Consider the following 13045-nt stretch of genomic DNA (forward strand, 5'->3'; position numbering starts at 1 on the left):
AGCATGTTATATAAGAAGAGAGTGCTGATTTATTGGCAAGTGGACTACAATAGGTGTGAATTTCTCTAAGGGTGTAGTATACCCAAAGTTGTGCCAATTTTCATTTCCAAATGAATTGTTGACAAAAGAGGAGAGACTTAGTGGAATAAATAGAGTCATAGAATGGAAAGACCCTTCAGACCAACTCATCCATACCAACCAAATTTCCCAAACTAAACTCGTCGCATTTGCTTGTGTTTGGCCCATATCCCTCTAAATCTTTCCTATTTATGGACTTGTCCAAATGTCTTTTAAATGTTGTAACTGTACCTGCACATACCGCTTCATCTGGCAGTTCATTCTACATATGAACTACTCTCTGTGTGAAAACTTTGCCCCTCGGGTCTCTCAAATCTTTCTCCTTTCACCTTAAAAGTCTGCCCCCTAGTTTTGGATTCTGTTACCTTGGGGAAAAAGACCTTGACTATTCACATTATCTGTGCCCCTCATGATTTTAAAAGCTTCTATAAGGTCACCACTCCATCTTCTATACTCCCAGTGAAAAAATGAGCAAGAGAATCTCCCGGTCAGCCTCGATTCATGTTAGGGCTCTACACCCCCCGCCCCATTCCTGGTGAAGGGCTTTTGCCCAAAATGTCAATTTTCCTGATCCTCGGATGCTGTCTGACCTGCTGTGCTTTTCCAGCACCACTCTAATCTCCAGCATCTGCACTATCCACTTCTGCGGGTATGTAGGTTAGTCTGATCTTAGAGTCAGAAGAAAGGTCGGCACAACGTCGAGGGCTGAAGGGCCTGTATGTGATGTACTGTTCTATATTAGTTTGCTCTCACTCCATGGATGTTGACTAACCCACTGTGATCTCCAGCATTTGTTGTTTTCAGTATATCTACCTTGGAATTGATTGTGTAAATAGGCTTTGGGGTATGCTCCTCTGGTTCTGCACAAAGCTTATGGTCAAATTTCAATCTCCTGCTGATGAGCTTTGGAGGGGGATGAGATTATGTACTTCTAAATGATGAAGATGCTCAGAGCAAAGATAGAGGAGGTGCTAATGGTGGGAAAGTAGAGATTCAGCTGGAGAAACTTCGAAAGGGGAAAAGTAGTTGAGCTGTGCTGATTTTCCAGTTGTTTGCCATTTCAATAAGCCATCCTACTCCCATGCCAACGTTTCCATTCAAGGATAATGAGTGTTCCAGTGAAGCTCTTCGCAAGCTGGAGAAACAACACCTCTTTTTCTATTTCGGCCCTGCATAACCTTCAGAACTCAGCGCTTGAGTTCAACAACTTGAGAGCATGAGCAGTTTCTTCCATCTTGATTACTACTTTACCATCTCTCCACATTAGTAGGTCAAAATGTGCAATTTCACTTATTATGAAGTATATCATATACCCTTTACATTGGTATTCTTACAAAATGCGAGGTAAAATATTTTGACAATATGCCATTTTACAGCAATACTTAAGTTACACAGATACAATACTTCAATACGTAATGAGAAGACGTTAAAAAAAGTAGTCTATGAAGAATTGATGAACAGACATGGTTTGGAAAATGTATAACTTTTGTTTTGATCTTTGTGCGTTTTTTTCACTTTACCTATCTTTGCATTTCTTGCTTTTCTTTCTCCTTCAGGACAACTACAGTATTGCCTTTCTACTAGCTCACTTCCATCTATTTGTCTCTTTTCCATTCATGCTGCATTAGATTAAATGGTCTCTTGCTCTCCTATGCATGTCGCATCAGCTTGCACCCTACCACTTCACTACCTAATATATCATTCAGGATATGTGGTTTGCCACATGCTTCATCCTAAATCTACTATTTCAAACCACTTTAAACCTTGCTTGGCTGTCAGAACAATTCAGAATTCATGTTCAACACCTATTTAAAACACTTGGTAAGTTTCTAATTAATTTCATCAAGTATCATAGCTTTTATCACATTCACTTTATTGCATGAGATACAGATAATATCCATGAGACAGATAAAATCTTATTTTATGTAAAAGTAGACTTCTCACTCATGCACAATGCAATTGACAAAATGTTTGAATTGAAAAATGTTTTTTTTAATAACCACGTTATAATTTTGATCAAAGGAGCATTTTAGTCACTATAGGAGAGTGATCATAGAGTCAGACAACATGGAAAGAGCCTTCAGTCCAACCAGTCCACACTGACTATGTTCCCAAACTAAACTACTCCCACCTGGCTGCCCTTCACCCCAACCCTCCAAACCTTTTGTACTCATGAACCTTTTCCAAATGTCTTTTAACTGTTGTAACTGTATCTGCATCTGCCTCTTTCTGTGGCCATTCATTCCACACACAAACTACTCTGTGTGTGAAAATGTTTAAATCTTTTTAAATCTTTCTCCTCTCACCTTAAAAATATGTCCCTTGGTTTTGAATTTCCCACCCTAGGGAAAGGATCCTTGAAGCCATCATGTGAAAAGAGCTGAAGGAATGCAAATCAAAGCAATTGGAAGCTTTGTATAATTGAGGCTGATTGGAAGTGATGTTTTTTAATTGGCAAAAAAAAATTGCCTTAAAAGTTTATACTTCACTCTTAGCAGGGAGAAAGAGAAAAAGATATGGCTTACTGGGTATGTTAGTTGGTGATTATACAACAATTTGGAGTTGTGTGGTCCCTTAAAATTGAAAAATATCCTGAGGAGCTTCACAGGAGTCTTCTCAGTCAAACTTCAGTTAAAGATAACCCAGTACTGCACAACAGTTCTATAAGGAATCCTCCAGATTGGTGTACAAGGAACAGTCCTCTAAGACACAGATGTTATGTGAATATCACTGTTACGTTTTGATAGTTAAGACAGCTGTCATTTGGCATCCATGTTGGTTAAAGACCTTTTATGGACCTTCTGATACACAACAGCAAGGTGATTTTTTTGACCACTCAGATAATTGCATATTACGTAGGACAAGCCAACGTGATTTGTTGCTGGCAATGATTTTTAACTCGCTTGAGTTCTTTTGGGCAACAGAGTTGATGATGACATAATTGATAGAATTGGAAATATCATTTGGTGAAGTGCCACACAATAGATTTGAGAGTAAATTTGAAGCTCATTGAATAAGAGGGACAGGAGCAGTACGGAAACTAGTTCAGTGACAGGAACAGAAACGAATGACTACTGGATGTTTTTCAGCCTAGAGGGAGGCTTATTTTGAAATTCTCAGGTAGGTTCTGTGTTGGTATGCCTCCTTTTCATGATATTTGTGTGTGTATATATGTGGGTATGTGTATATATAATTGACCAAGACCTTGGTGTACAAGAAACAATTTCAAAATTTGCAGATAATATAATATTGGAAATAATATGAACTGTAAGGAGGATGGTATAGGATTTCAAAAAGATCTAGAAAAGTTGGTGGAAAAGATGGCCAAAAGTCAGGTTAAGTTTAAAGTAGATGTATTAATTTAATTTTGGTACGAAGAAAGCTGAGACAAAATAAAGGAAATGTAGGATTAGAAAGACCACAGCAGGCTTATCTTCTGAATGATCCCCGAACTAAGAACTTGTATCACCTTATGTGTAGCCTCCTTTCAATTTTCAAGTGTTTCACCTTAATAGCCAGCAGCAAAGTTTAGTCTTTGACAAACTAAAGGTTGGTTTATCATAGAACTATTGTAGTTATTCAAGTAAAACTTAGGTTTTGAGCTCAAACTATGATATATATAAAACGAGATTAAAAGTAGATATAGATAAAAGATACTTATGAATGACAGATCAATGGCTAAGCTCATTGGAGGTCTCGATGTTTCTTGAAGTTTTTCTATCTGAAGTCAAATTCAACAGCTGTATTGACTTCTGTAGTTAGACAGTTAATGTTTGCTTGTATAGGTAAGCAGAACTTGGGACAGATCAGAGGGTTTCTTGTTCCTCACGAGTTCTGCAGTCACAGTACTTTCACATTGCCGGTGCTCTTGGCAGAATAGCAGTTGATCTTTCAGTGGCTTCCTCTTTGGTTAAGAACCCTCTGAGTTTTTCCTTGTGGTACTGCACAAAATGGCTTTTGCAAACTTTCTTTATCACAACTCAAGAAAAATGGCTGCTTAGTCAATTTCAGATGGCCATTGCCCTATCTTGTAATTGTTTTCTGTCTCTTGTTTAGGAAGTTTTAAGTTCTCAGAACTTTAGAAAGACTGATTATGTTTCCAAAGGTTAATCAAGTTCTAGATAGCTCTGTGATTACTGCTGCTACAACACTGGTTGATTTCAGGTCTATTAAACAATCTAACAGATTGCTGAAATATTCTTTTGACAGCTTCTTAAAAATCTGCAATGAATTGCGCAGTTGTGACGGTGTATATGCACATAAGTCATTACAAATGGCAGGACAGGATAAGTTCGTGCTTAATAAAGTATACAATATTGAAGGTTATTATTAAGACCATTAAGTACAGAAATAAGGAAATTATGTTTTAACTTGCATAAGATTCTCAGTCAGCCTCAGGTTCTGGGCGTCAGTCTTCGGGAAGAATATGAAGGCCCCAGAGAAACTATGCAAAAGGTTAATGAAAAATGTGTTGAGGGAGGAGAAACTTCAGTTATGTGAACAAATAGCAGAACTTAGGGTAGTTTTCCGTGGAGAAAAGAAAGTTGAGTGGTGGTTTAATGGATGTATTCAAAATCGTGAGCCTGAACAGAGCAGGTAGTGTGAATCCTCCCCATGATGGAAGGATTGAGAAGATTAGACCGCAGATTTAAGTTAATTGGCACCAAGAGAAAAATGCTCTTTCATATGAATTGTTTGGATCTGGAATGTACTGTGAGTGTGATGGAGGCAGGTGCAATTGATGCATTCAAGATGGAATTATCTGAATTAGATTGTTAACTGAAGAGAAAGAAGGTAGACAAGCAGCATCAGGAAGTGGAGAAGGCAATGTTTCAAGTGTAACCCTTCAGGACTAGGGGTGGGTGGAAGAGGAGCTGCAGATAAAGGGGGTGGGGACGCAGGGTTGTGAGTTGGGATAAGTGAACATAGGTAGAGGGTACGACCTGGTTGGTCAATGAGAGGAGTGAATTCGGTTGGTGGCTGGAAGGAAGGGTCAATCAGAGGAATGGAAGGGAGGGGGAGGGGCTGAGACCGGAGTTGGTGGGAAGAGTGGTGCAAACCAAGGATTGGCAAAGGGAATGGTCCTTGTGGAAGGTGGAAAGGTGGGGAAGGGAAAATATTCTTGGTAGTGGGGTCTGGTTGGAGTTGATGGAAGTGTTTAATGTTGATGTGTTGGATGCCAAGACTGGTGGGATGGTAGCTGAAAACAATAAAGAAAATCAGAAATGCATATCTATTACAAAAAATCAGAAAGTCCACTCAGAAGAGAAAGAAGGTGCAGGCAAAGGCAGAGAAGGAAGGGGAGTGATATAAGACAAAGCTGATGCTGTAAGGAGGAGTGTAAAGAGTGTACAGATTGCTAGGCTATTTCAGAGGGTAGAACATTAAAGCGCAGTACAGGCCCTTCGATCCTCAATGTTGCTCCGACCTGTGAAATCAGTCTGAAGCCCATCTAACCTACACTTTCTTTACTCAGAGTAGTAAGGATGTGGCACACACTTCCTGCAACAGTAGTAGACTCGCCAACGTGACAGGAATTTAAATGGTCATTGAATAGGCATATGGACGAGAATGGAATAAAGAAACTACCTCTGAAATCTGTCCTATATCTCTCACCCCTCAATTTGAAGCTATGTCCTCTCGTACTAGCCATCACCATCCGAGGAAAAAGGCTCTCGCTGTCCAACCTATCTAACTCTCTGATTATCTCCTATGTCTCAATTAAGTCACTTCTCAACCTTCTCTCGAACGAAAGCAGCATCCAGGAGTACCTTACTGAAATCCATATCCACCACATCAACCGCTTTAACCTCATCCACCTGTTTGGTCATCTTCTCAAAGAACTCAATGAGGTTTATGACACACCTTCATAAAACCATGTTGACTATTCCTGATCAACTTATTCCTTTCTAGATGATTATAAATCCTATCTCTTGTAACCCATTCTGACACTTTTCCTACAACCGAAGTAGTTGAGAGTCAACCACGTTATTGTGGGTCTGGAGTCATGTGTAGGCCAGATTACATGAGAATGACAGATTTCCTTCTCCAAAAGATATTAGTGAGCCAGATGGGATTTTCTGACAATAGCTTCTTGGTAATTAATAGACTCTTAATTTTAATTGAATTTCGATTTCACCATCTGCCGTCATGGGATTCAAACCAGATTCCCAGAACATTAGTTGACTTTCTGGAATAATAGTCTACCAGTACTACTACTAGGTCATCCCCTCCCCTCAAGATGAGATCTGAGTGATAGCACGCCTCATTCAACCAAATGTGGCATCAAGAAGTCCAAGTATAGCTGCAATCATGGTTTTGAGGAGAAACACTCTGTTGGTTGGAATCATAAGTGGCACATAAGAATTTTGTCATGGTTGTTGGAGGTCAGTCATCTTAGCTTCAAGACAATCACTGCAGGATTTCCTCAGGATAGCATCCTTGGCCCGACTATCTTCAGCTGCTTCATCAATGATCTTGAGGTCAGAGTGGATATGTCTGCCAATGATTGCATAATGGCCAGAACCACTTGTGACTCCTTAGATATTGAGGCAGTCCATTTTCAAATGCAACTGGACAAGATCTGGTCAATATTCAGGCTTGGAATGACAAGTGGCAAGTAAGGCTATGACCATCTCTGATAAGTGATCATCTTAACTACTGCCCCTTGACATTCAATGGTAAACCCATCACTGCATGTCCCACCAATGACATCCTGGGGGTTACCATTGACCAGAAACTCAACTGGACTCTCCACATGAACAGAGTGGGTACAAGTGCAGGTGAGAGGCTAGGAACACTATGGTGAGAAACTCACCTCCTAACTCCCCAAAGTCTGTCCATCATTTACAAGGCACAAGTCAGGACTGTGATGGAAAACTCCCTACTTGCCTTGAGGGGCGTAGCTCCAGTTACACTCCAGAAGCTTGATACCATCCAGGACAAAGCAGCCTGCTTGATTGGCACCACATCCACTTCCTCTGCCACTGATGCTGAGTAGCAGGAGTGTTTACTGTCTACAAGATGCACTGCAGAAGTTCAAAGATCCTTAGGCAATACCTTCAAACCCAAAGCCAATTAGATAAAAAGGTCAAGGGCAACAGGTACATGGGAACATCACCACTTGCACGTTACCCCTCCAAGCCACTCACCATCCTGACTTGGAAATATATCGCTATTCCTTCACTGTCAGAGGGTCAAAATCCTGGAATTCCTTTCCCCAGGGCATTGTGGTTCCACCTACAGCATGCTCACTGCAGCGGTTCAAGAAGGCAGCTCACCAGCGAAGCCCACATTGCACTAAAAACCTCCATAGAAATGTCCCTTATGATAGTTTTTCATTCTTTTTGTGGATTCATTGGTAAATGAAAGTAGGCATATCTCAACATTTTCTTCAGTTTACTTGAAAGGAAATTGCTCATATTTTTAATATGTAATTGTGAATGTTGTTAACCCTCATTCGTTGTTTCTTTCCTCCACTAGTCTTACACAGTATGATGCTTTTCCACGCTGTCTCTGGGACTGGTAGCCTGATAGTATAGAGAGGCCATTTTTTCTGTTTATATATCATGCATCGTGCAGGAAAATAAAGTTGGACTTCATAAATCAGTGATCTCTCGCAGAAGAAAGGCCCTAGTGCAATGTCCTAAATTTGCTCAGCTGCAAATTAGCAGACTGCCCACAATGCCAATTATGAAAGTTATTATTTTTTTTAGGAGGTGGTGTTCTTGTTAGCTTACCCGGATAGTGAAGAAGGCGTTTGGTATGCTTTCTGTTATTGTTCAGAATATCGAATGCAGGAGTTGGGAGGACATTGGTTAGGCCACTGTTGGAATATTGCATGCAATTCTGGTCTCCTTCCTATCAGAAAGGTGTTGTAAAACTTGAAAGGGTTCAGAAAAGATTTACAAGGATGTTGCCAGGGTTGGAGGATCTGAGTTACAGGGAGAGGCTGTTTTCCCTGGAGTGTCGGAAGCTGAGGGGTGACCTTATAGAGGTTTACAAAATCATGAGGAGCATTGATAGGATAAATAGACAAAATCTTTTCCCTGGGGTCGGGGTGACCAGAACTACAGGGCATAGGTTTAGGGTGAGAGGGGAAAGATATAAAAGAGACCTAAGGGGCAACGTTTTCACGCAGAGGGTGGTATGGGTATGGAATGAGCTGCCAGAGGATGTGGTGGAGGCTGGTGCAATTGCAACATTTTAAGAGGCATTTGGATGGGTATATGAATAGGAAGGGTTTGGAGGGATATGGGCTGGGTGCTGGCAGGTGGGACTAGATTGGGTTGGGATATCTGGTTGGTGTGGACAGGTTGGACCGAAGGGTCTGTTTCCATGCTGTACATCTCTGACTGTATGACTTTCTGACTCTATAAGCAATAACTTCAAACTTCTGTAAATGTTTGGAAGTGCGCTTCTTGTTAACGCTATGGTTGTATGTTTCGAGGATTTTTTTCAAGTTTGATTGGCTGTTACCAATTGTTTTTCAATTGAATACTTTTATAAATAGTTGGTAAAAATCCAGCAATTAGGGATCAGTTTCTATCTGTCTGAATAAAAGTCAATTGATGGTAATCTTATGTTGAAATGCTTAAAAAGTAAATTAATTTAGTTACCTACACAATCATTTGTTTTGTTTTGTTACAACTGCACGTGGGGAGAAAACAAAACATTGCAGTTTCTGTGCACAAATACATGGCACATCATTCATTTCCGGTAAATTAATTAGTTTACAAATCACCTTCATATCAATTCATCAAAACATAATTTATTTTTCTTTGTAGGCCTATTCGCTAGTAGATCGTGAAGTTGGTTATTGTCAAGGGAGTGCTTTTATAGTTGGACTACTACTTATGCAGGTATTTTGCTTTTAGATCATAAGTCACTATCCTTGGGGAATTGTAATGCTTGTTTGAATGTTGTTTTTGATATGGGTATGAGGGTCCCATATGGCAGCTGCTGATTTGCTTTTCTCTTGGTTCAGTGCATTTGGGGTACACTATGAGAATTGTAAGACTCACAAAAAGGTGCTGAGGTATTCAGAGCAGAGAAAAAAGAATTGGCGTAGGCCATACTCCTTTCATCAGATCATGTGTGACCTTCTATCTCGATTCATTGATCTTGCAAATCTGTTTGCTTTCTGTGTAACCAAAAAGTTTCTACCCATGTTTCAAATATACTCAATTGTTAATCATCCACGTCTCTTGGAGGATGAATCAAGTACCATCACCATCATTAATGAAGTAATATTAGACAAACTAATGGGGCGAACATCAGGTACATCCACAGGCCCTGATTGGTTGTATCCAAGGATTTTAAAGGAAGTAGTTACAGACATAGTAGGTGCTTTGGCTGTATCTTTCTAAAAATAATCCTTGGGTTTTGGAGAAGTTCCAGAGGGTTGGAAATCTGCCAAAATGGGAAATAGGCCACATGTAGGTAACCATGTGCCAATTAACCTAACATCTATTGTTGGAATCAATCATTAAGGAAGTAATAGCAGAAAATTTGGAAAACCATAATCTAATCAAGCAGAGTCAGCATGGCTTCATGAAAGGAAAATCATGTCTGGCTAATTTATTATAGTTTTTGGAGGAAGTCTCACCCAGAAATGATAGAGGGGAACCAGTAGATGTGTTGTTGTATTTGGACTTACAGAAGGCAGTCCATGTTCAGATGCAATCTCAATTTATAAATTACCCAGCTAGGAGAGGCATCCAGTATGTATCCTGTCAAGTAGCTCCACTTTTCCTGTCCACTCCACTTTTTAAGATTTGCAAGTGGATCAAAATTGAAGCTCCAAACTGCATAATCTATAGCCCTCCATTGAAAACCCCTGTGTTGGGCATTGGGTCAGAACAATTTGGCAGCAACCTTTGGGGTAGTACAATGTATAATGCCTCATTATTTTGACAATGACCACCTGTCCAAGTTACTTGAAGCTGCCTGATATCATTGAAACTATATCTCAAAATGATGTTAAAGTCTTCAGTAAGAGAAAAGAGTGAAGAAAATTGATGAAAAGTGAAAGAAAGGAAACACGTTTTTGCTAAAATTCTTGATGTTTCAAACTCACCTTTTATAAGTCTTTTACCCCCAGAATTTTCAAAGTAAATATCTTAGTTAGCCTCTAAAACCAAGTATGGTAATACTTACAAGAATTGTTGGAGAAACTCAGCAGTTCTGGCAGCATCTGTATGAAAAAAACAGGGTTAATGTTTGAGTCTGGTGACCTTTCAACAAAATTCAAAACATGAGCTCTGCTTTCTTCCCACAGATGCTGCCAGACCTCCTGAGTTTTGCCAGAAAATTCTATTCTTGTTTCATCCAGCATCCACAGTTTTTGTTTTATTTCATGATGCTATCTAACCAACATTTTAATTTCATACAATAGTAGTTGTAGAATAATGTAGGTGCAGTCTTTTAAATATTAGCTTGATTAAGTTGTGGAGGCTTAATTAACGATGCTATTATTTCCAGTTAATTGTAGAATAAAAGAGCTTTATCCATTAAGGGCTAGCCAAAATAAAATTAAAAGTTTGATTGAAGAGATTTGTTTCACATGTTTTGTAAAATTTGAAATTTTAAGTGTGGAAAGTATGAATCTACTTTCCTTGGAACCTTACAGTCTTAATGCATCTCTGTTTTCCCTTGTGAAGATGCCAGAGGAGGAAGCATTTTGTGTTTTTGTCAAGTTAATGCAAGACTACCGTCTCAGAGAACTTTTCAAACCGAGTATGGCCGAGCTAGGTCTTTGTATGTATCAATTTGAGTGGATGATACAGGTAAGAAGGGTGAAATGAAATGAAATTAATGTGTAAATATATTTAGCAGCTGCTTAAAGTTAGCTTGTTCAAAGTCTTAACACCAGTAAATCAATTTGGTCTGCTCTTTATGTTTAATAGTGTGAATTGAAAATTTAATATACTTTGCAAATTAGATCAGTGACTAGTTTTATGTTCTTAGTTAATGCATATTTGTCTTTTTGTGCTATCCATGATCTCTTGGAAAAGGTAACAATTTTGAAAGACGATTATTCCTTGCAATTCGGACAATGCTAAAGAATGAGCAGGGTATTTAATGGCTCAGAGCAATTGACTTATTAGAAATAGTTTGGTTCTAGATTTACTAGGTTTCTCATTTTCGTTCAAAATTATATTGACTTGACACTTGAGGATGTGATTCTACAAAAATCAAGCTGGAGCCAGTGATCATAAAACCACCACAAAAAGATTGAAACGTGAGTGGTTCAAATTGAATCATGCAGCCATGCTTCCTCTGACTGTATTGGTTAATTTGTTTTATACACACAGGAACAACTGCCAGAACTCTCTGTGCACTTTCAATCCCAGAGTTTCCACACCTCCATGTACTCATCTTCCTGGTTCCTTACTATCTTTCTGACTACGTTTCCACTACCCGTTGCTACAAGATTATTTGACATTTTCATGTCAGAGGTAAGTACCTGTGCAATTATTCAAACTTATTCACTTTGCTATATTGAATAAATGAAAGTTACCTGTTGCTATAGTGGCGTGTCAATAATTTCTTATTCTTATGTCCAGAGTAAGTGAAAGAAAATTATTTGTAGTCATTTTTATTCAGATTTTGCTGTTTTTATATTTTCTAGGGTCTTGAGATTGTTTTTCGTGTTGGAATAGCAATATTACAGGCCAATCAGGCAGAACTGATGCAGCTTGATATGGAGGGAATGTTGCAGGTAAGATTAAATTAACTTAATGTTTCTGGTTTTAAAAACTGATTTTTTTTGTAACTTGTATAATAATTTTAAAAATATATATTAACAAGATCTATATAATTTTTGCACTAGCATTTTCAAAAGGTCATTCCACATCAGTTTGACAGTGCACCTGACAAGTTAATTCAAGCAGCTTATCAAACTAAGTACAATGCAAAGAAGATGAAAAAGTAGGTATTAAATATAGCTTACATATATATAACATTGATGCTGTTATTTTCAGAATAATCATGTTGTTACAATTCTGTATCATTGTGTACACGTATTCAGAAATTCCTTTAAGTCAGTAAGGAGAACAGAAGCACAAAACATATTGAGTTAGGCAGCTTTCCCCTGATGTGAATGCACATTTTTCTAATGAGCGCTGGAAAATATGTGGCAATGTGAATTTTGCTGAGTTGAAAGTATGGCTTCTTAGAATAGTGCTGTATCAAAGCATTTTGATATATGTCTTTATATTTTATCTGGTGTGCATTAACAATGTTCCACATGCTAGATGAATATACTTCTTATTATCAGGTTGGAAAAGGAATACACTACAATAAAAAATAAGGAGATGGAAGAGCAAGTAGAAATTAAGGTAAATTTTGAAATACTCCACTCAATTGCTGAGGTAGGTAAATTACACTAGGAGCACAAAGCTTAATGTTGAGAAACAACCCACTTAAGGTTTCTCTCTGAGACTTTTCTGTCTGTCCAGATAAACAATTTGCTTTAAGGAAATAAGTCACTGTGTGGTAGAATAGTACTAATGGCATTGACTATTTCCCCCACCATTATGCTTCATTTCATAATATGTGTCTTTTTCATTGTTTCTTCCCATTCCTATTCAATTTTCCTTTTCACCGCTATCTCTCAGTAAATAGTTGTTTCTGTGCTGTGACAGTTCTGTGGATGCTGATTGCATTCTGAAATATCCACCAAGTTAGTTAGATTAGACAAGCATAATTTTCCTTATTAACACAAACTTCTTCAAGTCCATTACTTTTTTTTCCCCTGATTATTGTTTCTAAAACCTTATAGAACATAGAACAGTGCAGGCCCTTGATGATATGCCAACCTTTTATCCTACTCTAAGGTCAAACCGACCTACGTACCCTTTATTTTACTAACATCCATGTATCTATCCAAGAATCATTTAAATGTCTCTAGTGTATCTAACTCTGTTACCACTGCTGATAGTGCATTTCCACACACTCATCATTC

At 38.5% G+C, this 13045-nt stretch overlaps 1 protein-coding gene across 6 annotated transcripts in view; it reads left to right on the top strand.

Annotated features, from left to right (window-relative positions):
• The window catches only part of LOC140480072 (ecotropic viral integration site 5 protein homolog), a 266405-nt gene that overhangs the window by 91092 nt on the left and 162268 nt on the right, over nt 1-13045 (top strand). For all 6 annotated transcript variants that reach the window (XM_072574675.1, XM_072574674.1, XM_072574677.1 and 3 more), the window contains 6 exons: nt 8865-8939; nt 10740-10865; nt 11394-11537; nt 11711-11800; nt 11912-12009; nt 12359-12419. In XM_072574675.1, the coding sequence (XP_072430776.1) occupies nt 8865-8939; nt 10740-10865; nt 11394-11537; nt 11711-11800; nt 11912-12009; nt 12359-12419 (594 nt within the window). The remainder of the gene's footprint in view (nt 1-8864; nt 8940-10739; nt 10866-11393; nt 11538-11710; nt 11801-11911; nt 12010-12358; nt 12420-13045) is intronic.

Source organism: Chiloscyllium punctatum, chromosome 7 (genome assembly GCF_047496795.1).
Source record: "Chiloscyllium punctatum isolate Juve2018m chromosome 7, sChiPun1.3, whole genome shotgun sequence".
NCBI classification, from domain to species: domain Eukaryota; kingdom Metazoa; phylum Chordata; class Chondrichthyes; order Orectolobiformes; family Hemiscylliidae; genus Chiloscyllium; species Chiloscyllium punctatum.